Raw genomic sequence first — 24569 nt, 5'->3', positions numbered from 1 at the left:
TTTAATTTTTTTTTGTGGACGTGATGCAAAAAGTACAAAAAACGTGCAAGACTAATAAAGGTACATGGTGTATTACAATATAAATTTCAATACACAAACAGCTTACAACGTTTACCACAACGTCGTTCATGCACAGCTCGAGTTTGATCTCCAGTGTTGGTACCGCAGGAAGATGTGGGTGGTGTTCATGTTGTGCTCTGGGTTCTTCGGGTGCCTGTCTGAACATCTGAAGCTGTCGTGGAAGCCTGTCTGATCTTCTGACTGTTGGGGGGGGGGGGGATTACACCATTATTCTAGCATCATGCAAATTCTATACATGTTTTCATAATTATTATTATAAATTTTTTTTTTTACCCTTTAATGAAGTCAATAACTTTCTCAATCCACTTGACTCCGGGCTTCACACAGACAGTCTTTCTGGTTTTCAGCGTGATTCTGTGGATTTGACAGGTAAGGATTTTAATCTCTGTTTTTAACACCTCCACAGAAAGTTCAGCGTGAGACATGATTCTCTACTGTAGGCTTTTAATCATCCTGCTTGAGGGATGTTTGTCCTTTCTCCACCCCATTACTTTTTCCGCGGTCCCCCGTTAGCAGCAGATTCGCTGACTCGTTTTTTTGACCCACTCACATGATCTCTGTCTGACGACAGCCCGCAGTCGGGGGCACGATTTCCATCTTGGCGAAGTTCCTGGGGTGAACGAAGAAGTCGGTGGTCCGTCGGCAGCGGCACCATCCCTGATTTCCGAATGACAAGGCTGGAAAGACGAGCGGGAGTTCAGATGGAATTGTTTGACGCCATCATTCAGCATTTTTCAAATAGCACCAAATTTCATCAGATAGTTTGTTAGTGCATGAAACTATTAAATACTGAGTTTTCTGCCTCACACCTTAATTATCAAAAAAAAGGATATCTAGTTAAAATGTCTAGTATCATCAGTCTTGGAGTGTTTGTGTGTGTGTGTGTGTGTGTGTGTGTGTGATTTGTTCTGTAAAAAAAGCAGCATTTATGTTATGGTAATATATATTTATATATAGACACACACACACATATATATATATATATATATGCACACACACACATCTGTACTGTAATATGAAATTCTCACCATGAAGTGCAGAGATGCAGCAGAGCACAGTGGCCAGCAGCAGGATCTGTGTTCTCATCTTCGCTGTGGTTACTGGAGTCCTCGTCCTTCTTGTGGCCTGTGGGGTTTATAAAGTTTGCATGAAAAGGGAAGCGGAAACCTCTATGTCACATATGTGGAAAGTTTCTCACCTCACAATCTGTATAAGGATAAGTGTGTTTTTCTTTTTTTTTCCTTAATTATTATTGTGTTACTGGAAACGTTCATTTGCTTTTGATATGGAAAGTACCACACAGTCAAAGGATGGATTATTAGTGCGCCATTAGTGTAAAGAGGGGGGTCGCATTTAGTCAAGCACTTAGAAGAATTTAGAAGAAGGTTTAGGTGGAAATATGTGGTCCAATGCAGGACAGGGTGCCATAAGCAGACTGTTAATATAAGATAAAATGGCAATATGTAATATTATCTCACGGAGCCCATACATATTTTATGTTCCAAAGTCTGTATCTGAACATTATCTGAACATTTATTGTCACAGTGTGAAGCATTATACATTTTTGTCATTTGTCAAATGCAAACACTGGACCACACTAGAGCATCTTTGGTCGATGCTAACCACGCCATACCAGGATCACCCTGCAAAATGTGGTAGTGGTGGCCTAGCGGTTAAGGAAGCGGCCCCGTAATCAGATGGTTCGAATCCCGATCCGCCAAGGTGCCACTGAGGTGCCACTGAGCAAAGCACCGTCCCCACACACTGCTCCCTGTGCGCCTGTAATGGTTGCCCACTGCTCACTCAGGGTGATGGGTTAAATGCAGAGGACAAATTTCACTGTGTGCACCAAGTGCTGTGCTGCTGTGTATCACATGTGACAATCACTTCACTTTAAACTTTTTACATGCTCTGCTTGGATATTTTTATAATTTTTCTTAAGTGAAGTGATTGTCATTGTAAAGCACTGCAGCACAGCACACGGTGTCACAATGAAATGTGTCATCTGCATTTAACCATCACCCTTACTGAGCAGTGGGCAGCCATGACAGGCGCCCAGGGAGCAGTGTGTGGGGACAGTGCCCTGCTCAATGGCACCTTTGCGGGTTGGGATTTGAACTGGCAACCTTGCGATTATGGCTCCGTTTCCTTACCCACTAGGCCACCACAGCACCTACTGTACTGCTCCATGTAAATCTAGAGTTCTCAGTGGTAAATATAACTCTAGACATTCAGTTTTTTTCTGCATGAACACCAGATGATTCAGTTTGAGGAAGCAAACAAATAATAATTGGCCCAAAGCCCAGTTACTGGCATTTTCTCTTTAATAATAGACTCTTGAGTTTACCTTCCTGTTGAATGGGGGTCTTTTCGCTTAGGGGAAAAAACTTTTTTTGCATATCCAAAAAAGTTTATCATAATCAGTGAGATGACAATGTGTCCAAATAAGAATAATGATATATTACTACTTATAAATTACTTAGTGTACTTAATTTCATCCTGCTATGTTTTATGGTTGTTTATGGCATTTAAAAATATATGCCAGAGCTGGCCATTTGGCTAACAGCACACACTCTTAATAATGATACTTATGACTATTAATGATCACAACATTTTTTTTTAATAATAGACTCAGCTTAAACTTTGACTTCCTGTTGTTTCCTGTATGCTAATAAAGTGGTTGTTTTCTCTTAGGGGAAAGTGTTCTTTTTTTAAGAGTGTTTCTCAGAGTCTTAAACAAAAGATTTTTTGGTGTCTAATCCCCAGTGAATTTTCAAAGGGCTGAAATGCGCTGACATGAAAAAAGGAAAAACATGCCCATAACGTACTACCTTGATTCCAGATATTTCTTTTTTGATCTTGCTTTTTAAGTGTGCATGTGTAGGAGTTCATGCACGGTTGGAAGGTGTAATAGATTCCTCACTTTGAAGATGTTTTGAGATGGTAGCCACTGCAGCATCGTGACCATCACTGTACCTCCACAACTGGGCTCTAGTGATCCAACTGACATCCAAAAAGACAAGAGATTTCTCTGGTCTGTTGAGTAATAGTTTATGCACAGCCATGGCATTACATGCATGAAGCATTAGACTCTTTTACACCTCATCCATGCAACATGTAACTTTCTAAATGTACATTTTGGTTACCATTTGGAGTGAATTCCAGTTCATTAAAACTAAATTGTCAAAAAGAGAAAAATATTATGCCGATTATTATTATTATTAATATTATTAACATTGGTGATGCCTCCCTGCCACTAGTGGCCACTACCTGCACACAGGACCTGTTCTACTTTTGCTTTGGTTTCTATTCTTTGCCTATTTACTTGTTAAATAATTTTCTTACTTATCAAATCAATTTTTGGTTATGTGTCCCCCACAGAGTGGATGGGTCCTAAGAAATAAGTGTTTACTGTCATCCCAAAGATTCATTTGTTTCTGCATGTGGAAAAGGTCGTAGAGGCGCGGTACATCAGGGCGAGAGCAGAAAATCTTACGTTTCATTGCCGTTAGAAACATATGCGAGGGTGAATCATAACTGTGGATGCTTAAATGTGAAAAGTTCCTTCGCCTGAGACGGGCCACGTATTGCCAGTTTCATGGCTCCAGACGCTAGCAGTGTGACGACAAGCTCTGACTCATGGCCCGTGATGCTTCTGACATTCTGCCCACGTTCTTCCACTGCAGCGGCTGTCTTTCACTCCATACCACCACACGATCCCAGTAGCGTCTGCTCATAAACTGGGAGTCTCCGGCGTGGTAATTAAGCTCACGCCCCCCTCACTTTCCGCTGGCACAGAACATTAAAGCTCTTAAACGCAACAGAAACTCTTCACATCTTCTCAGCCTTCTCGCCTACATAAAAACAGAATGCACATGCAGTCTGTGTCTTAAAAAGTCCATTGTTATGGCACATAGAACAAAGTTTTGTCCTTTTTTAAATGCTTGACTATTTGTTTCAGACAAAAATAATGCCCCGATGGTCTCTCTAGGACAGCCTAGGTGGCCTGTTAATCACGATGTGTGCAGTTATCAAACACAGGGATGAAAATGACATTCAGGAACATGTATTCATCATTTATCGCCCTTATCCTGAGTGACTTAAAAATCAGTAGTTACAGGGACAGTCCCCCTCTGGAGACACTCAGGGTTAAGTGTCTTGCTCAGGGACATGATGGTAGTAAGTGGGGTTTGAACCTGTGACTTCTGGTTCATAGGGTGTGAGTGTGAAAAAAAGCCTTGTCAGCCTTACATACAGTATATTACTTGTGTGTTTGTGTGTGTGTGTGTGTGTGTGTGTGTGACAGATCATTATCAACTGTAACTCTAAACTGATGTTTTGGGTCCTAGGATCTAGTTCTTTTTCTTTATTATTCCGTTTTATAAATCTTTTGTACAGTTCCCTATTTGAGAAGGCACCTATTGATATTCACAAAGCTATACTTTCAAGTTGGAATGCCCAGCCTCCAATGCCCACAACTGCACAACTTATTACACAACTCGAAAATGTACAAGATGAAGTAACTGCTTCTAAACTGGCCTACAGGCTCTTTACAAAAAAAACTCACAATGGACCATGATAATGGTCAATCTTTGTATTAACCCTCCAAGGGGTTCTTCATATTTTATCTCCTTGAGCTTTGAGGAGTTTTTCCTGGATTTTCCTGGGTTTCTGAAAACTTTTTAAAAGCCCCTTAATATATACTGTTTGTGGCTTTAGGCTCTACAAGAAAAGCATGTTGTTATTGCTGCTGATATAAGAACCATGTCAGGAACACAGGTTTGATCTCAGAGTGCACGTATATCAGTCTTTAAGAGTGCTACACCTCCATTTGGGGAGAAGATGTTCAGTTTCAGCCCCTTTCTTGTTCTGGAGCAAGAAAAAAAGTCATAATTCACACCAGGTGTTCTGAGGAATGCTGAAACACAGCATTTACTAAATGAAATGAAAAATATGATTATGGGGATGGGATAAAATCAGAACATTTCATAGTCTCCAATGCTCTGATAAGATCAGCTTTTTCAGAGATTAAGGTATATTAGTTGAAAGAAAAATGAGATGCCACTTTTCTTCATACGTCCCACCCACACAAATGCCCTTTCATCAGTGGCCTCTGTGGGATTTTAGGGGAAATTTTAACTGGTGTTCTTTGCACACATTGAAAAAAAACAATTAACTAATAAAACCACTGAAGTAGTGTGATTAATTTTTTCTCTATATCAAGGTCTGAGTGCTCCCACTATAATACAGTCTTGTTTTTTACAATCTTGTTAGTTTATTTCATTATTTGCCAGCTATTGATAAAATAGTATGAAGAAAGAAAGAACTCAGGAATCACATAATTTTTTTTTATTTCATCAGAATTACATAATTCAGACCGTGATGTTACAGAAACAAATTGAATTACTTGCAGTTCTGATTTTACACGTCTGGAGTGGATTACATGTTGGTGGCTCTGCTGAAGGTCTTCATTGGGACCTGGTGGGAGCAGTGGTGCTGGAACTGACATCACTGTACAAAGATCAATGTAGTAAATAAACACAGATGTGAAAACTGATAAGTGAACTGACGTGCACGGCACACCGTGTCGGTGTTAATGGTTTCGTTTAACGTACCTCGTCACGAACCTCTCAATGACTTTGTTGATCCATTTTACTTCAGGCGCCACGCAAACCACCGTTTTGTTCTTCAAAGTTATTCTGAAGATAGGAGAAGAATAGGAAAGATCAGTCCTGCACCCCGTTCTCCATCAGGTCCTCGCTGTTCTGCTCATTCTGGTTTACAGCGGTGATGCTCACATGATCTGCTTCTGGGGACACCCCATGCCAGCATCCCTGATCTCAACCTTGCTGAAGTTCTTTGGGTGAATGAAGGCCTTCGTTGTGCGCACACAGCGACACCATGTGGTCGGTTCACCTGGGATGGCTGGGAAAAGAACACAACTGCTTCCATTCGATGTCATTGTTATTAGAGCCGACACGAATTTTGTGCTGTAATAAAAGTCCTCACCTGAGGCGGTAGCCAGGCAGCAGAGCAGGACGACGGAGAGCAGGAGCTGAGTATTCAGGGCCATCTTTAGGCTGATGCTGCAGGTGAGTGTGGAGCCGCTCCAGAGCGGCGGCTCTTTTTAAAGGAAGCAAAAGGGGAAGCGGCCCCCACCACGCTTAGATATGGAAACCACACGTCCTCACGTCTTCCTTGACTAAATTAGGAGAGGAGGGGATCTAATCTAGATGACTGGTTAGGGGTTTGATTTACTACCAAAAGTACAGTATTCAGTTGTGTGGATGGTTTTCACTCCTTTGTGTTGCATGACTTTCTCACTGACTTTCCCTGGTTTTTGTTCATTTTAAACTTCTGCAAGGACTGTGCTGTGTATCTTACGTACGAGTTTAGGGCTATCAGGTCAGTGGCGATGCGGGACATCAGCCTCGGCCTTGAAATTCACACCTCAGTTTGCAAAAAAGTAGATGTATGTCTACACCATCAGTCGAGAAGCTTGTCGTTTGCCAGGATCCATCACCTACAGGACTAAACATTGCCTGCACCAGTCCTCTCTGATCCCCTGCCATGAGACAGGAGTGGTTTTTAGCCACAAGCCATTATGCACACTACACCACCTTCTCCCTTTGCACTCGTTTCCTCTACTTTACTTTACTTAGCAGACGCTTTTATCCAAAGCGACTTACAAGAGGAAGACACCAGCAATTCTCGTTCGATTTCTATAGTTTTTGAGTTTACAAACTAAGAGCCCTGATAAGGCTCAACTTGTCAGAAAAAGAACATGCTCGGAAATTGTTAAGAAAATATTTTTTATTTTGTGCAGTGTGTGTGCATGTGCGTGTGTTAGTGTTAAATTTGTCTGAAATACTTTTTGAACAAGTGGGTTTTCAACTGCTTCTTAAAGGTTTCCTCCATCATTTAACTTTATAGAACCTTTTAATAAGTGCTTATTAGTTGTGATTATTACTATTTGTCTTAATTTTCCATGCCGTTGTCTATATTGTTACCTCTGTGTAAGGAATTGGTGGCTCTGAGACTAACTGTGAGATTACATTGTTATCTAAATATTCAGAAATACCAGCTACATGCTACATTCATTCATAAGATCTATGAACTGAGTTGCAACATCTTGCATTGTATTTTTGCTCACTGTGAATGCTTTGCAAACTTTTCTCTCTGTGTACTTGTATATGGTGAGATGACAATAAAGTTGACTTTGACTGTCATTTTTTTTACAATAACAGCAGTTGTACATTAATGGAAGTAATCTGCAGTTGTAAGCACATATGTTATTTGTATGAAGGTTTGAGATCCCCAGATCTAAAGATTGTTACAGGTACTAAAGAAAAAATGTTGGAAGTATACTCAGTTTTATACTCCCTTATATCCTGCATTCCCATCACTGAACATATGGATATTCACGAGAACCGAATTTGTTATAGCCTGGTAGGTAATGTTTTAAACCAGAAGTTTCTGCAGAGTCAGCAGCTGTAATGCAGCTGTAATGATTCATTTTTACTTTGGAAAACATCACCAGTATTCAGAACATAATAATCAACTAAAGCCAATAGAGATAAATCCACATAAATCACTGTAGGGGTAGTGGTGCCCTAGCGGTCAAGGAAGCAGGTTCGAATCCGGATCCACTGAGGTGCCACTGAACAAAGTACCATCCCCACACACTGATCCCCGGGTGCTCAATAAGGGTGATATTTTAAAAGCAGAGGACACATTTCGTTGTGTGCACCATGTGCTGCGCTGTGTATCACAATCACTTCACTTTCACGGTAAAGCCTTAATAGACCTCCATTCAAATAAGAGACGTTTTTTAGGAAGTGAAAACGCCACTTAGTAGAAAAAAGGAAAGTAATTTTTTATGCAAACTGCTGCTGTGTGTTATTTTCACCGCTGTGTCTGGTAAATGAAAACCACAGACCATGCATTTACCAGCCCAAAAAATTTAATAAAACACTGTAATGTTCTAGGCTTTCATTGTTTCATTCAGGTTTCGGATGATTATTAATGAAAGCAATCACAATTGGGCCACATTGTCCATGTAGAACTAGATTCTAGACAATAAATATAACCTTTGCGTGTCTTTTTTCTTCACAGTTATATTATTTTTAATATCATTATTGTTTCTTTTATAGCTTGTGTTTAGCATGATTATGGATTTGCTTACTCAAATAAATCATTTAAAAAATGTTGACTCAACTAACTCATGACCTAAAGCCCTCATTGGCATCATATGTGTGCAACAGGTTCATTGTCTGCATGCTGAAATAAACTCTGGCAGACACCTTAAAAGTGGCAGTTTCCTTATTCTCAGAACAAGAATGTTGCTGCAGAAAGTGAAACTTGGCAACGGCCTCTTAGAACTTTAATTTCTGTGGTGAGCTTCCCTGCATTCTGTGCTTTCAGGGTTGCACTGGAGTTACTGGGAACCGTGCAACTCTCCATGACCCCTCTGGCAGATGCAGAAAGCGCTATGATGGAGAGATCACATGACCTGAGTAAACAAAGATCAGAAGAGCTTTTTCCAATGTTTGTGCTTTGTGCATTTTGTTGTTTTTGTGCTTTCTTGGAGCAGAGACCTTTCTTTTGTTGAATAAAAGTCATGCTTCATGTTCCTGTTAACATTAGGCTTATTTTCCAGTCCTTCATTAACATGAACCTCATATGCCTCATTGATGTTATCTGTTGAATTTTAACAATAAACTTCAAATAGTACTTTAAAAAAAGTATGGAATTGTTTACTCAAACAGGCAACTTGGTCTCTTTCAGAATGTGGGTTCACAGCGCCGCCTGCTGTTTCACTACTGGAACTGTTTCACCACGATTCAATTAAAGGCCTCACATTCAACAAATCAAGAATAAAACATCTTAAAAAATCGACGACCTTTCAGAATGAGCTGTAAAATTTACAGACGACAGTGAATCCTGCCATTTGGCACTCTGCAGCAGTCAGTCAGGGTGTAAACTCTGTGTCTTTATCAAATTGTTGTTGAGCTTGGAGGGAAATGGCTGGTAAACGATTCTGAAAAGCGACAGCAGTTTATGAACTTACGGATGATATTTACATGGGCGTTAAAAAAACTGCCCGAAAATATGGCAAGTAAGTGCCATAAATAATATATTAATTAATTGTGCCTTAAATCTACAAATATTATAATAAATTATTTTGTATTGTCTATAATATATGATTTGAAAGACTCAACTGTGTGAGGATGTGTGTGTGATGATGTAAACCCTACAGGCAGAAAAAAACATTAAGAGATCCTATGAACATTTTGTGCCATTCAGTTTTTTTTTATTTCATTTAGCATGAAGCCATTTTGGCTGCGTTGAGTGAATATGGGTCCAATATCACAATTTTTAAATTTGTCCACCAGATGGCCCAACTATTTCCTTCCCGACTCATGCAGAAATAAAAACATTTTTATTATGTAAGGGTGCCATCCTAATGAAGTGAAAGTGACACAGCACAGCACAGCACCCAGTGCACACAGTATTTTTATTTTCATATTTTTCTTGACATCAAACCATGTCATTCTGGAAGGATCCTGCACTGGATTACTGTCAAATGTCGAGGGCAATGCAGCACACATGTGCTGCGCAAACTCTGCAGTCAGTCGCAGGTTTGCTTCCTGTGGGATTTTCTGGGCCTTCTGCAGTACTTTCTCATGGGTTCATATTTTTAGATCGTCTGCTCTCCGTCTGCAGCATGTGCAGTAAGAAAGAAATGTGTGCTTTTTGTAACACGCGAAGGAGTCTGTGGAGGCGTGAGTCGCAGGGAAAGCCCGGGATAAGAAAAAGGCAAGTGAAAACGAAAGCTGAATCACGATAGGTTTCTGTTTTACTTGCCCATTCGCAGATTGGGCATGTGGGTCAAAGCATAATTTGGGCCTGTCAGTATGACAGATCATTTACTATTGTGCTGGGAACAGGTTTTTGGCCCCTTGTGGGTAGCCGTTGAAGCTAGAATCTGTCCTAGAATTGGGGGGGGTGGGAAATCCTGGAAAACGGGGAAAAATGTTAAAAACTACCTGTTACGTTCAAGGCTGTCACGCTAAGCCCTTGCAACACACGAAAGTTGCAGAGAGGGTTGCAACATAAATTTCTCTGCACGGTGGTTGCTTCGTCAGGGTTTTATATATGGTTTGTCTTGGCCACACCGTGTTGAATCAAACATGTCAAGGTGGGGGTATAGCAATTTTAGTCCTTTTTTTCGGCACTTAACGCAAGCCGTACTGAGACATGCACACCAGCGAGCTATAGATCAAAAATTAGTACTTAGTGAGGTGTGCTATTACTTTTATTTACATGTTTATTTATGGAATTTACAAAACAATAAAGAATATGTATAAACAATACAGAAGAGATCCCATTCATTCCCCTTTCCACCCACAAACAAAGAAATTAAAAAAGGGAATAAAGTGTTGGTAAGACACTAATAAAAATGCAGTCTTGCTGAAAATATGAGAGAAAGGTGTCGTTTTGGTGGTCAGCCTATCTTCAGCTCACTTAACAGATGCTGTAAGCATGCCACTATTTATCTATGATATAAATATAAATGATTCCACTGCTTAATAACAGGGTACTGCTCACAATACAGCAGCTCACTTTAAATTGAATACAGAAATTGTTAATTTATATAAAATATTTACATATTTATGTAAAAAGTCATTGTGTTACTTTAATTGTCACTTAATGTGACATCTTTTGCTTGTTGCTTTTGAGAGGTATTATTTAAATTAATGAATGCTCGCCCCCCAAAAAAAGGAATAAAACAGTGTGTAGAGTACTCAGTAGCTTTAATGACATGTAAATCGACTTTGTACAAAAAGTAATTTAAGTGTACAGTAACAAAACACAAGGTAACGTGACAAACGAAAGTCTGTATCAATGAATAAAAATGTCCTTAGACAATCTGCTGTGTGCTGCATAGATGAAATTTAAAAAGCATCCAGAGTTACAGAGTGTTACACACAGTAGTGAAATTCTCTGACAGAATGAGCTTTCCGATTTTGGATTCAGGGTCCAGGCATTTTTCGAACGTTTTTTTTAGTTTTGGCCTCCTTAGGCTCAGGCTGTTGGGAGGAGAAAGAAGAGCTGATCACTAATGTGCATAGCAGCTACCATTTCATCATGAATCACCGATTTGGTATTGATCTGCACTTACACAATCTCTGTCCGGCTGCAGGTTGGGGATTGTGGATACACACAGATCTTTTCTATGTTGGTACGGACCACTTTTCTTAACGTACTTCGTCTGCAGTGGCACTGCTGTCTTCTGTTCATGGGGAAAGCTGGGAAAAAAAAGAAACACACCTCCAGTGTGAATTATTACATGCCTGCAGAGTGTTAAATAATATTTACAATATGAAATGCATGATGTGCTCACCACAAGTCATCACTGATGCAATGAGGATCAGCAGCAGACTCGCGATGGGGATTCTCATGTCTGCAAAGAACCAAGGTTCTCAAGTTAGCTGATGGCGGAAGGCAGAAAGATGCTGCACCTCGGCACCTCAGGGCTTTTATAACTATTGCATGGTGGGCCATCTCTTCACTCAAACAATAGAGAAAGTGAAACTCTGGGAATCTCCCCACCGTTGTTTTACCACAGACGTGACAGACGTCATGGAGAACGTTCTGCTGCCTGCAACATCTTCCAGCATGACCGGTTAAGCAGTGGCTCAGTAATGGTGTGGGGTGCCATTTCTTTTGTGCTTGCCAGAGGTAGCCTGACTGCCATTAGGTACCGAGATGAGATCCTCAGACCCCCTGTAAGATGCTGGTGTGGTTGGGTCTGGGTTCCTCATAATGCAAGACAATACTAGACCTCATGTGGCTGGAGTGTCAGCAGTTCCTGCAAGATGAAGGTACTGATACCATGGACCGGCCATGGAGGAGATCCCACATGAGACCATCCAGGATCCTCATCAGGAGCATGTCCAGGCGTTGTAGGGAGGTCATACAGGCACATGGAGGCCATACCCACTTCTGAGGCCATACCCACTTCATCGATAATTTTTGTGTGATTTTGAGCATATTCAACTATTTAAAGTATTTAACATACACTGTACATTATGCTCTCCCATATCCTACTGTGATCTGTCTGAAGTGCTATATTTTGTGTTGGACATATAGCACCTTGGTCCTGAAAGACGTTATCCCAAATTCCCATCTACCATACATTTTTAAACAGGCAGTTTGATGTGGTTTCTGAGGTACCTTTTACAACTCATCCTCCAAATCCAATCCTCATTAATGACCCACTTTCACAGAATGGGTGTCTGTGGTTGGAGGAGCCATGTGCACATCATGCCACTAAATCTTGCTACTAAATTGCATAGACATTACCATCCAGAAAAGCCAACATTTGAAAACCACAAATAACAAATACATCTTCAATAATAAAAGTACAAATCTGTCTTATTTTGAGCTCACAGCTGCAGAAAAAAAAGTTTCGGTTTCAGTTACAGTTACAGGTTTCTTCATCAGTTACGTGACTTCATCACTGACGCAACCTTTAATTGGGTGCTGACTGTCTAATGCACAGTGTAATACAGTTTGTGAAATTATCCCCGTGTTTACACTATAATTACATAAGATGATTGTGCAGACGCAACGCCACTGTAATGATGTCATCGCTGTCGGGACGTGACCTCAAGGTGATTTCAGTTGAGGAGCCTGATGAAGTTTTCTGAACTTGTGGCCGCTTGATGGTAGAGGGTCTGATGATGTGTTGTAGTGGTGTCAGTGGCTGAAACTAAAACCATCTCTGGTCTTGTCTGGTTCTTTCCATTTCCATCTTCCAAAATGGTTTTCACTAACGTGTCCACATACTTGCTCATTACATAACAGATGACTTTTTTCCACTGTCTGAGCTAATTACAAGAGTCACGCCGGCCCACCCAGCTTTTTCAAGCACATGACACCAACCCCCGGATCACCAGGGGCACGCCCTGCCGATTCTGTATACCTCATTCCTTCACTACATAAGGTTGCCCGTCTTACATTTGTCCGGGTTCTGGTATTGCACCGTGAGCCGCTTTGCTCCCAAGATGATTGCGTTCCATAGTTTTAGTAGTTTCTACAGTAGCTATGTCCATTCTCATTTTAGTCTAGTCCAGTTTTAGTCAACTTAGTCTGATTATTTTAGTCAAAATTATCGATGTTTATTTTAATCTAGTTTTAGTAAATGTTTTAGTGACTGAAAATTGTATTTTAGTCTCCTTTTTTAGTAATGCAATTCTATTAAACCCAGTCAATACTGCCAGTACCTAAATACTTCTCTAAAGTACTAAAAGTTGACTTTGACTTAGTAGAATAGACAAAAGCCTACTACTTTTTTTTTTAAGTCAAACCCATTTCACAATTAAAACAAGGTTATCTCATTGTTGTTATAGTATAGACTCATCAATACTCTACATCCATTCCAGTGGCCACATTTCTCCCCATGTTTTTGTTCTTTGGTGTATTTCATGTGAACAATACAGAAACACAGAAGAAACATACCAGTCATTCATGACAAAAAACTTTTATGATTTCATCAGAGGCGTAAACGTATATAAATTAAAGCTTCATTACACATGCATTTTACATAGAGTGCTGTTATACAGTGTGATAAAAAATATCTCAGAGGGGGTTTAGCTGAAGAGCAGCACGAGACTCGTGATGGTGAATGTGCTCCAAAAAAAATCCAGAGGAACCCAACAGAGAAGATGCCACGGAAGAGGCCTGCAGGACCGCCATGCTGCAGAGATGTCAGAGTCCGCTCTCGTCACGAGGCGAACGAGGCTCCGATGATGATGGCCAGGACTGCGATGAGCACGGCTACACAGATGGCCACGTAGATAATTTTCTGTTGAAGGGAGATCAGAGGAGCCGAGTTCAGAGCTTAAAGAGATGCAAGAGAAGCTCCATATTCTACAGGGTTTTAAATAAGGCACATAAATGCCTGGTTCAAAACATTCCAAAAACTTTGAAGACCTGTGTTTTTAAGTGATGGAATCATGCAAATCGAGGGGCCTGGAATTCTCTATATATAGTCAAAAATGTGAAATAACAAAAGTATAGGTTGTTAGTCCCTGTACTTAATTACACTTTTTGGGTATCTATCTCGTGATGATTCATTCTCTATAATAATTTGTCTATTTTTATTGACACAGGGTTACTTGTCCAATCTCTGGCTGGATGGGACTTACATACACAGAAACACTCAAGGTTTGCCATCTTCACATATTTACATTTACATTAACAGCATTTTTCACCCTTATCCAGAGCGACTTACAATCAGTAGTTACAGAGACAGTCCCCCCTGGAGACACTCAGTGTCTTGCTCAGGGACACAATGGTAGTAAGCGGGATTTGAACCTGGGTCTTCTGGTTCATAGTTACCCACTAGAGTGTGTTACCCACTAGGCTACTACCATGAAGCAAAACAAGATAAACAAAAAACAGGAATATGTGAAATTTATTCCTGCTAAATACATAAAGTTTGTTTACATGGGCTACTAGGGCTGGGCGATATGGTTAAAAAATGATCAGAATATACTTTCCCATATAAAGTGATAACATTTTTTGATAGATTTTTGTCGGACTTAAACCGAAGACATCAGAGACATTATTAATGTATAAAAGCATGACTATCACTGGCCATTTCAGGCATTTCACTCTTTGCTAGCTTTACACAGTGAACCACGTCACGTGGTACCGCATGTGCTGCTTCCGTATTGCAGTGCTTTAGCAGCCCAGACATCCCAACCAGCAAAAACGTACAAAACCTGCGGTCTGAGGTGAAATTAGTTCCATATTTTTGTATTTTTGGGGCATCCCCACTCTGCCATGAGGCTCCACTGAACCGATAACAGTTATTACACCGTAGGTTCTCAAGAAATCTGTTTGGTTAACTTGGTGAAATAAGCCAATCAGGAAGCTCTTTGTTAAGCACGGGCTACATGAACAGGCCACACACAAAGTGATCATGAGGTTCTCTCTCTCTCTCTCATTCCGTCAAGTGCGAGATGTACACGATACTGACTCGTGTACATGCTCTTGTTGCCGTGCTCTAGTTTCCAGGATATTTTGTGTGGCAGCCATGTGTCTGGGTTTAAAATTGATTTAAATACACGCTCAAAATAAAATACTTTCTGCTATTTTTTTTTTTTGTGTTCGTGAAAAATGCCCAAAGCTGATCACCAAGGTTAAGCTGAATTTTATCGTGACCATCGATCAAGATCGAATAATCACCCAGCCCCTCTGGGCAACTTTTAAGTTTTTAAAGTTATTTTTTATTTTTATGGTTAAAACAGGCAGAATAATGGAATTTGTCTCCTCTATATATTTTATTAGCAAATTGATTAAATGGAGCAAGAACCACAGCAGGCGGGACAGAACTCTTACCCGCCGAGCCTTCTTCTGATGCTTCACTGCCTTCCGGCACTCCTCTTTAGCACTGCCGACATAGTCCAACGCACTGGACACGTTCTTCTCAATGTTGTTGATCATTTCCCCCTTTCAGTCAGGAGAACGTATGGTCTCAGCATTCCAGCAGTAACGACACATTAATGGTGGTAACATCTCTGTCGGCTCACCTGGGTCTCCACCAGCGTGGCCAGGTCTGTGAACATGTCGTGCAGCTCCTTTATGCTGCTCTCCAGCCGAATGATGTCTTGGTGCCGAGACTCGATTTCATTCAGGGCCTGACGGGTGATCTGGGAGTCTGAGATGATCTGAGGGTGAAAATTGTGCTATTATAGATGAATGGAAAAATAAAAAAAAGCTGCACTGATATAACTTAACACATACCTGGTTATAGTATTCCTCCATTAATATAATTAAAACCATCTTAGTTTTCATTGTCTTTACTAAGTGTGTGTATGTGTGTGTGTATATGAGATACAGTACAGGCCAAAAGTTTGGACACACCTTCTCATTCAATGTGTTTTCTTTATTTTCATGACCATTTACATTGGTAGATTCTCACTGAAGGCATCAAAACTATGAATGAACACATGTGGAGTTTGAATGAGAAGGTGTGTCCAAACTTTTGGCCTGTACTGTATATATACACATATATATTTATGTATGTATGCTTTCCATTTCTTATACTGTGACCATATAACAATATTTGTTTTATTGTTGTAATATTGTTATATTGTCACAGCATAACAAATAGATAGCCAGGCTGGTTTGGAATTTGACAATTCCACCAGGGGAAGCTGCAGCCTTCTTATTACAAAGGGTAATTAAAAATTCCAGCACTACATGGCCAGGTTCATGTAACTGTAAGTAATGCTAGTATACTTATAGTATGAATCTGAATCATAGGGGACTGGCTAAATTAAGGGACATTACAGGAAGCTGATGGAAGTTCTCACATCAGAGGTGAAGATGGATGGGTTTCCGCTCTCCAGCATATCTTCCAGCTCTTCGCTGGTGGTCGTCCTGCCGGCTGGAAATTTTTTTTTTGAAAGTGTAAGTCACCCCGGATAAGAGCACATTTGAAAACGAATGTACTATAATACAAAATAAATGCGAGTAAAGATTCAAGCCTTTTCTGCTCGTATATATATTTTCTGAATTCAGTGTTCATGTGTGTACCAGATCTGCTCTGCTCTGCTGTGTGAGTGTATACATGTGCAATTTGTCACCATGAGGCTGATGCTGACACAGACGACAAAAACAAAGGTGATACCCCCTTTCCCCTACACACACAACAGGACTGGAACTGTTATTGTTTTATCCTGTGGGACGTGGTCCTGTTGGGAGGATGGGAGACAGAGCTGAAGAGCTCATTGCCAAGCCGCTACAATATCTGTATTTATGTGGAAGAAGATGCTTCGTGATGATTGGCTTGTGTCCCTCCATCAACCATAAAGCTGTAAGTGTAACCCAGTCTCATGACAGCACTTGCTGGGGCAGAATGTGGCATGCTGCGTTGCCCAGGTAACCCTAACTTGGGCGTCTCTGGTGGCGAGGGCTGTTCTCTCAAGTGTCACATGGCAGCAGTAATGCTCATTAAGGAGCTCCGTCGAGGGCAAAAGCGCAAAAAGAAAACTGCAGTTTGGAGAGTTGAGTCATTACATTATATTTACAGCATTTGGCAGCATTATCTAGAGTAACTTGCATAAGTGCTTTAAAATATTTGTGTGTGTTTGTGTGAGTGTGTGTATCTATCTATCTATATAGCTATCTATAGATAGATAGATAGATAGATAGATAGACACACTCACACACACAAACACACACATATGAGGCCTTTTTAACCTGAGTATTTTCTAAAAAGGAAAGTTTTTGTAGCTTTATAGCTTGTGTTTGAAGATCTTTAGTGACTCGAACCTCTAGTGGAAGTTCAGGAAGCCAGTGGAGGGAACGTAGCGGTGGAGTGGTGTTCAGACAGGATGCATGAACAGGGTTGCTGGAGGTGGCACCGACCTCCCTTGAAATCTAATTGGCCACCCCAAACACAACTGTTAATCAATTAATTAAGTTAGAGAATCTGAAGCTTCTTGGGGTGAGTAAACAGTCATTTGCAATATTTATTGTTTAATGATTTGCATATGTTGGGTTTAAGTTGACACGTTGTGTTGAGTTAGTGTTGGGGACGTCATGGGTTCTAAACGCATATTCGTTTCAAAACGGCGCCCCCAACAATAAAAGTCTAGACACGCCCCTGACCATGAAGTCCTGCTAAGAAACTGGCTTCACTAAACAACTTAATTCAGACAGCAGCTGACCAATCACAACAGCCACACAGACAAACCGGCCAATCACCACTGCAGCTCACGTATGAGTCAAGAGTGCTGCTCTTCCCCAATATGTGGGTGGCTTACTTTTAACTCACTTTAATGGCGGATTTAATATCCAGTGCAACACGCATATCTCATTACCATTTCATAATGATATCGCTATTACATCTGTTTATTAATGAGCAGATAGATGCTTTTATCTAATCAGTGGAAGCCATTTGCAGGGACTCACATCCTGTTAAGCAACTGGACCGACTCTGAGTCTCTGGCCCAGTAACTGAGGTTTGTGTGTGTGGATCCATGTTCCTCTATAATTGAGGCACATTATGGGAGTTTGTGTGTGTGTGTTTTGTATTTGTGGCTCACTTATCTCCAGTTGTCTCTGAATCCTCCCTTTGCTTCTCTCTCTGAAGGCAACTTGGGTCTCGTTGTATTTGCTCATCACTTCCACGAACTTCCGTGACAGAACCGTGTGCTGTGGTGGAGACAGGTACAGACATGAGAACACACACATACTAGTATCCATTCTTGATCCTGTACCAGCATGCTGCAGTGTGTGTGTGTGTGTGTGTGTGTGTGTGTGTGTAGGTCATGGCCTCACCTGAGTCTTCTGAATGCGATAATCCGCCGATGCCCTGTTGGCTGTGCTGTCCGGCGGCAGACTCTGCTGCATGCCTACAGAATTACATTCGATTCAGCCATAACATTGCAACCATACGCTGCCAAATAGGCCCGACCCAATCATGGACTCCAGTAGACCTCTGAAGATATCTGCCACCAAGCCGTCAGGAGTTGCGAAGTGGTGCCTCCACCCACGACTCTTTTCCAAATTCAAAGTCTTGAAATGATACGTCTAGCCATCAAAATGTCCCTTGTCAAACTGCCTCAGATCCTTACACTTGCCCATTTTTTGGTGATCCCAACACCAACTTCAAAGATGCTGCAATAGTAATGAGCAAAGCAAGGACACCGACGTCACCTGTTGGTGGTCACAGTGTTCTGGCTGGTCGGTGTGAATTAGGGCTGAGGAGGACAGACAGCGCCGTTTCACTCAGGACAGACAGTGCCGTTTAGCTGATGCCCTTGTCCAGAGGGACTTACAATCAGTAGTTACAGGGACAGTCCCCCCTGGAGACACTCAGGGTTAAGTGTCATGCTCAGGGACACGATGATAGTAAGTGGGGTTTGAAGCTGAGACTTTGTGGTTTATGGTTCAAAGGTACGTGTCTAACCCATTAGGCTACTACTCACTTTTCAGCTTCGTCCGCACCGTGGTCACGTCCCTCTTGATTTCAGAGGTGAGCTGCTCCAGCTCCTGCTTCGTCTCTGTGACACAAAATGTAAAAAAAAAAAAAAAAAAAAAAGAAACGGTTCACTCTTCACCCAGTAGAACACAACAATCAGCACAATATCAGCACTGAAGCAGGATTTCTCTAAAGTGGACCGATTGTTTTTGTCCCTGTGAAACACTGCAGCACAGCACATGGTGACAAAACAAAGTGTCCTCTGGCTTTAACCATCACCCTCAGTGAGCAGTGGGAAGCCATGACAGGCGCCCGGGGAGCAGCGTGTGGGAACGATGCCTTGAACAAGGCAAATCCTTTCAGTGAAAGGATTTGAACCTGCGACCGGTTTCAAGTCCGCTTCCTTACCAGCAAGGCCACCCCTGCCCCACTAAATTCAATTCAAGCGTTTGTTGTCATGTGTAAGCAGTGTTGAGGAGTAACAGAATACATGTACTGGCGTTACGTATTTAGAATACAAAATATGAGTAACTGTATTTTGTTACAGTTACCGTTTAAATGAGTGATAATCAGAATACAGTTACTTTTGTAAAATAAATGGATTCCACGGCGATCTTTTCCTGTTTCATATGTTAGGCTATCCCCTCTCTATCTCCTCTCTAATTTTGTTAATTCCATGCTGCGTGGACCACGCATAAGAACAGGTTTTCTGTCGAAACATGCTGCCTATCGAGTTGTGCTACCTAGCGGATCTGCGCATGCGCAGTCCCTCAAGTTTGCGCTCTGTTTCAGCGCCCATAAATCCATGCCACCACTGAAATTCGAAATAAATATGATTTAATTCACCATTACACCATGATCTTTATACTCTTACAGTGCACGTGGACTGAGTGTGTGTAAGGTGACACGCCATCACCCGGTAGCAAGGCTACTTTTTATTTTAACTAAGTGATGGAATATGTTGGTGACCATAATAATAAATATTTTCAATGGCATATTTTATGTTTCTCTTCCACTTTTCAGCTTTATAAATAAAGAAATGGTTTGGGTAAAACAGGGCTTTTTTATTATCTGTCATTACTATATTCATGTAGTTGTAAAAAGCTTGACAAAATATTAAGTAATCCAAAGTATAGAATACATTACTCACATTGAGTAACTTAACGGAATACGTTACAAACTACATTTTGGGGCATGTATTCTGTAATCTGTAACGGAATACATTTTAAAAGTAACCTTCCCAACACTGTGTGTACGGAAGAAATGACCTTTTGTTGTGCAATTAAATTATTTTTTTGCTGTCCACATCCAAATGGCGAGTTAGGTCAAGTTTAATATAAATGAGATAATTAAAGTTGATGAGGACTAAAGTGTTGTGACAATATAAATAAATATTAACTGTGATACACTCTGAGGTAGAGTGTAGTTTTCCTGCTCCTTGTACATCGTGCTGAACACAGTGGGTTGTGTGAGCTGCAGCACTGATTGGCTGGTTTGTGTTTGGGATTGGCTGCTGGGACTGGGACTGTCCGTGGTAAGGTGTTCGCACCAGTCAGAAACTGTGCAATAATTGCACCACTGATAATTACGCTGAGCTGATATTACCCAGCAGGCCTTGCGTGGGTTAAACGTTGCTATTGAGGTGCAGCGTTCTGCGTTGTGCCGTGGCGTGGGGCTATGAGCATTACGGTCTCGGATCTTTCCCCTCAGGGGCAGATATTTTCTGGCTCTCCAGAAAAAAAGAAGGATGAAACGACCCATGATGCACCAGACCGCAGTGAGCCTGCTGAGAGGCTTAGAACGACGCTTCGCGTTCTTTTGTCAATTTTTTTTCTCACAGTGAACAGAACATGAATGCATTTCAAGGAACAACATGACACAAATGAAACCGAGGAAATATTTGGGGACGTGAAGGGAGCCAAATGGGCCAAATCCTGACTGATGGCAACCCATTCCTTCACAATCAGCACTTGGGAGTTTGTCAGAATTTGTGGGTTTTTGTTTATCCACTTGCCTCTTGAGGATTGACCACAAGTTCTCAATTGGATTAAGGTACAAAGAGTTTCCTGGTCATGGACCCAAAATGCCACTTAATTATCACCTTGGCCTTATGGCACGGTGCTCCATCATGCTGGAAAGGCCATTGTTCTTCACCAAACGGAAGCAGCAAACCAGTATTGGTGTCTATCTCAAAACCTTTGGCCACAACTGTACTTCCTGTGAGTATGTATTTATTTACTGACTCTTACTCCAGCAAACATCCAAAATGTCACACTCGCATCTGCCCAGAAATGAAAATGGGACAAGGAACACACACACAGTACTGCTTTAAATATACAGTACAGGCCAAAAGTTTGGATACACCTTCTCATTCAATGTGTTTCCGTTATTTTCATGACCATTTACAGATTCTCACTGAAGGCATCAAAACTATAAAATAACTATGAACTATGAATATTATGTACTTAACAATGTATATATGTTTTATATTCTAATTTCTTCAAAATAGCCGCCCTTTGCTCTGATTACTGCTTTGCACACTCTTGGCATTCTCTCGAAGAGCTTCAAGAGGTCGTCACCTAAAATGATTTTCCAACAGTCTTGAAGGAGTTCCCAGAGGTGTTTAGCACTTGTTGGCCCCTTTGTCTTCACTCTGTGGTCCAGCTCACCCCAAACCATCTGGATTGGGTTGAGGTCCGGTGACTGTGGAGGTCAGGTCTCCACTTTTTGTTAAGTACATAACTCCACATGTGTTCATTCATAGTTTTGATGCCTTCAGTGAGAATCTACCAACGTAAATGGTCATGAAAATAAAGAAAACACATTGAATGAGAAGGTGTGTCCAAACCTTTGGCCTGTACTGTATAAATGCAACAAAGGTCGCTCACCCGACCAGCAAAGAGAACAAAAGATCCCCACTTCCTCTAAAGCCATGAAAAAACTGTCTTTTTTGTGTGTGTTAATATATTGATACATACAATGGTGTGAAAAAGTGTTTTTAATGTTTGAATGTTTCAGAACATCAAAAAATGATAAATAGTAGTCAACGACAACACAAGTAAACACAAAAGTGTTTTTCACCTTTCAAGTGAAAGGTTTTATTATTAAGGGAGATAAAAATTCCAAACCTACATGGCCCAGTGTGACAAAGTAATAATAAAAAAAATTGCTGGAGAGTGTAAAATGTATACAGTGTGGCTGTATAGTCAGTAGACATGCAGTGGACCTACGTGTGTGTGTGTGTGTGTGTGTGTGTGTGTGTGTGTGTACATTTAGGAAACTCAGTTTTCCTGCCCATGTTTCCTTGCCTGGATGGAGTCAAAGAAAACTTGCACAAAGGAAGCTTGATCTTTGATCCCAACAACCGGTCAATTCAGATAAATGTAATTTTGCTGCTACTTCAGCAATAACGGCCACCTCTGTCTCTCACACACACTTCTTTCTGTGTTCTCCGTGTGCCGTAGGAGAATAACATGATCGGAAATGTAGTATGTCCCGACGTTGCGAACTTCCTGGCGGTAACGGCACAAAAACAGGCGCCCACCAGAGCGGCTGGTGTGGCACTTCCACTTCCCTGTGGGCGTCTGTAGCAGCCGAGGACGTCCCAGACATCACGGCAGGTTTAGTGTTGCTTTGGTTAATCGGAGACCCGTGGATTTTTGACAAGCCCAAACCCGCCTTCAGATTCCACTCAGACGTCCCACAGCCGTCAACAATTCTGACTGGTTCAGAAAAACGCTAATAAGCAGAAAGCCTTCCTGATGTCCATGGTGGTCAATAAATATCAGCATTTAACTAATAGAAATCTTAGTTGTGCATAATATAAGAAAGACTTGTCACTGTCAAAACGAAAAATGTGACTTTAACTACCACGAACATTCATGAACACACACATATGTGATGCCACGTTAACAGAAGAAATGCTGTTTTTTTTTTTTTCATTCCCAATATTTGACTGTCGTCTAAAATATTATTTTGAAAAAGTCTAAAGAAACATTCTCAGAATGATACTCTTTGATTCAGATCTTAATATGTAATTATCAAAATAACAGCAAATGAACGGTATATGTATCTGGGTTTTTTTTGGAGTCCTTTTTTGCCGCTCTTTTATGAAAACTGACGAGCGACTATGATGAATATATCTATGATGCGATGTTATATTGCCCTTTGTGGTGAACAATATCGAGGGCAATAGAATGAACAGAAGATCTGAACAGGGCGAAGAATCGAAAGTCATTCCTGCTGAGAGCGCCAGATGATGTGACGCTGTTTGTGCCCCGCTTGCGGGTCATTCCACCCGGGCCTTACCCCACCAGGGTCTTACCCCACCAGGGACCCCACGATGCAGCTCTGGGCATCGCCGAGTCTCACGGGACCTTCAGCAACCAGCATCAGAGGCAGTGGATCCTGAACCCCGACGAGTCGGCTTACGGAACAGGAAACATTAACGAGCAAATCGGCCCTAATGCATCCGTTAAAGTGCACCAAACCCGAGCCACTCACTCTCATCAGGGTTGGGCGCCGACAGGATCGCGCTGTGCTTCTTTCTCACCTCCTCCACCTCGGAGGAGATCTTATCTATCAGACCCCGCACCTCCTCCACCTGGGAGAGATAACCAGATCAGAAAGGAGATTTGTGGGTTTTTTTATGTGACGTTGTGACGTTTTTGGCGGCACATATTTGGTGGGGATGGCTCAGGTGTGTAAGCAGTGAATTGGCTTCATGCAAGCATACCTTTCTGAAGAAGTCGTCCATGAAGCCACCATCCCTCTCCAGAGTGATGGCGACATCTTCATCGTCTTGAATCTTGGCCTGCTGGGTTCAAAACACGTTCACCAAGCAGAACCAGGACCCCAGAAACGAAGGCAGCAGACGCCCAAAGAGAAATGTGACAAACAGTGACTGTTCTGACACTGGAACTTTTAAAAAAGAAGCTGCCGGCCGATCGTGCAAAAACCCAGCTGCACAAGTCCACGAACTCACCGCTGTTAATTCGGCCAGGCGGTCCTTCATCGCGGCAGTTTTTAATCCTGGACTTTCATTTAAAGAGACCCTCGCTCAGCAGCCAGGGACCTTCAGACATCTGCGCTCCACAAGTTCGCCGACCAGCGCGAACGAACGATCGTTTCGTTTTTCAAAGACGTTGAAAAAAAAAAAAAACAACGACACGTAAAAAGGACACAGTCGAAACTCAGAGGCCAGGCCACTTTCACGCTGTAAAGATCAGATTTTGTAAAGTTGGGAACCGGCGTCGGCGCCGCGCCTCTCCATCCACCCGAACCGCTCCCTCCGGGGTTGCCAGATTTCAGAAGACCAAAAACACGTTTTTTTTTTTTAAGTTAAACATCCATTTCTGGATTTTAAGTGTCAAGTTCTCTTGTTATATCTTTGTCTTACGAGCGTCTGTGGCGATCTTAATGTGTCAACCGAGAACAAGCACACAGTTGTGACGAAGCAAAGAACGCGATGTGTCGGCAAGTG

At 41.5% G+C, this 24569-nt stretch overlaps 3 protein-coding genes across 4 annotated transcripts; all 3 read right to left on the bottom strand.

Moving 5' to 3' along the window:
- Positions 1–25: 25 nt before the first annotated feature.
- On the bottom strand, positions 26–1177 carry LOC114800063 (interleukin-8-like). Its single transcript, XM_028997132.1, has 4 exons — positions 1110–1177; positions 632–758; positions 355–435; positions 26–261 (listed from the first exon to the last, which is right to left on the bottom strand). The coding sequence occupies exons 1-4, from the start codon at positions 1165–1167 to the stop codon at positions 186–188; spliced, it is 342 nt and encodes a 113-aa protein (XP_028852965.1). The 5' UTR covers positions 1168–1177; the 3' UTR covers positions 26–185.
- Positions 1178–5508: 4331 nt separating this feature from the next.
- Positions 5509–6162, bottom strand: LOC114800016 (C-X-C motif chemokine 13-like). Its single transcript, XM_028997066.1, has 4 exons — positions 6091–6162; positions 5880–6006; positions 5697–5780; positions 5509–5592 (listed from the first exon to the last, which is right to left on the bottom strand). Exons 1-4 carry the CDS (start codon positions 6152–6154, stop codon positions 5550–5552), a joined length of 318 nt encoding a protein of 105 aa, XP_028852899.1. The 5' UTR covers positions 6155–6162; the 3' UTR covers positions 5509–5549.
- A 7452-nt stretch (positions 6163–13614) lies between these two features.
- On the bottom strand, positions 13615–24452 carry stx2b (syntaxin 2b). 2 transcript variants are annotated; one of them, XM_028996720.1, is made up of 10 exons: positions 24072–24452; positions 23823–23903; positions 23591–23690; positions 19095–19169; positions 18445–18518; positions 18210–18318; positions 16473–16546; positions 15687–15824; positions 15496–15606; positions 13615–13954 (listed from the first exon to the last, which is right to left on the bottom strand). In XM_028996720.1, the coding sequence occupies exons 1-10, from the start codon at positions 24099–24101 to the stop codon at positions 13874–13876; spliced, it is 873 nt and encodes a 290-aa protein (XP_028852553.1). In that variant the 5' UTR covers positions 24102–24452; the 3' UTR covers positions 13615–13873. The 2 variants fall into 2 exon arrangements, with proteins under 2 accessions (XP_028852553.1, XP_028852554.1); XM_028996721.1 differs by having other exon boundaries at positions 23823–23900.
- Positions 24453–24569: the final 117 nt, after the last annotated feature.

Source organism: Denticeps clupeoides, chromosome 11 (assembly GCF_900700375.1).
Source record: "Denticeps clupeoides chromosome 11, fDenClu1.1, whole genome shotgun sequence".
NCBI lineage: Eukaryota > Metazoa > Chordata > Actinopteri > Clupeiformes > Denticipitidae > Denticeps > Denticeps clupeoides.
Note: the sequence above shows the minus strand (reverse complement) of the source record. Positions and strands in the feature narration are given on the sequence as shown.

Bases quoted from the DNA above. Each gene is read 5' to 3' on its own strand.
- LOC114800016 (XM_028997066.1), bottom strand. From the start codon at position 6,154: ATGGCCCTGAATACTCAGCTCCTGCTCTCCGTCGTCCTGCTCTGCTGC. The intron at 6,007-6,090 runs GTGAGGACTTTT...TTCTTTTCCCAG, and splicing joins CTGCCTGGCTACCGCCTCAG to CCATCCCAGGTGAACCGACC. The intron at 5,781-5,879 runs GTGAGCATCACC...TCCTATCTTCAG, and splicing joins TGTCCCCAGAAGCAGATCAT to AATAACTTTGAAGAACAAAA.
- LOC114800063 (XM_028997132.1), bottom strand. From the start codon at position 1,167: ATGAGAACACAGATCCTGCTGCTGGCCACTGTGCTCTGCTGCATCTCT. The intron at 759-1,109 runs GTGAGAATTTCA...TCGTCTTTCCAG, and splicing joins CTGCATCTCTGCACTTCATG to CCTTGTCATTCGGAAATCAG. The intron at 262-354 runs GTAAAAAAAAAA...CCCCCCCAACAG, and splicing joins GTTATTGACTTCATTAAAGG to TCAGAAGATCAGACAGGCTT.
- stx2b (XM_028996720.1), bottom strand. From the start codon at position 24,101: ATGAAGGACCGCCTGGCCGAATTAACAGCG. The intron at 18,519-19,094 runs GTGAGTAGTAGC...GTAATTCTGTAG, and splicing joins GGTGCGGACGAAGCTGAAAA to GCATGCAGCAGAGTCTGCCG. The intron at 16,547-18,209 runs GTGAGCCACAAA...AAAAATTTCCAG, and splicing joins TCAGAGACAACTGGAGATAA to CCGGCAGGACGACCACCAGC.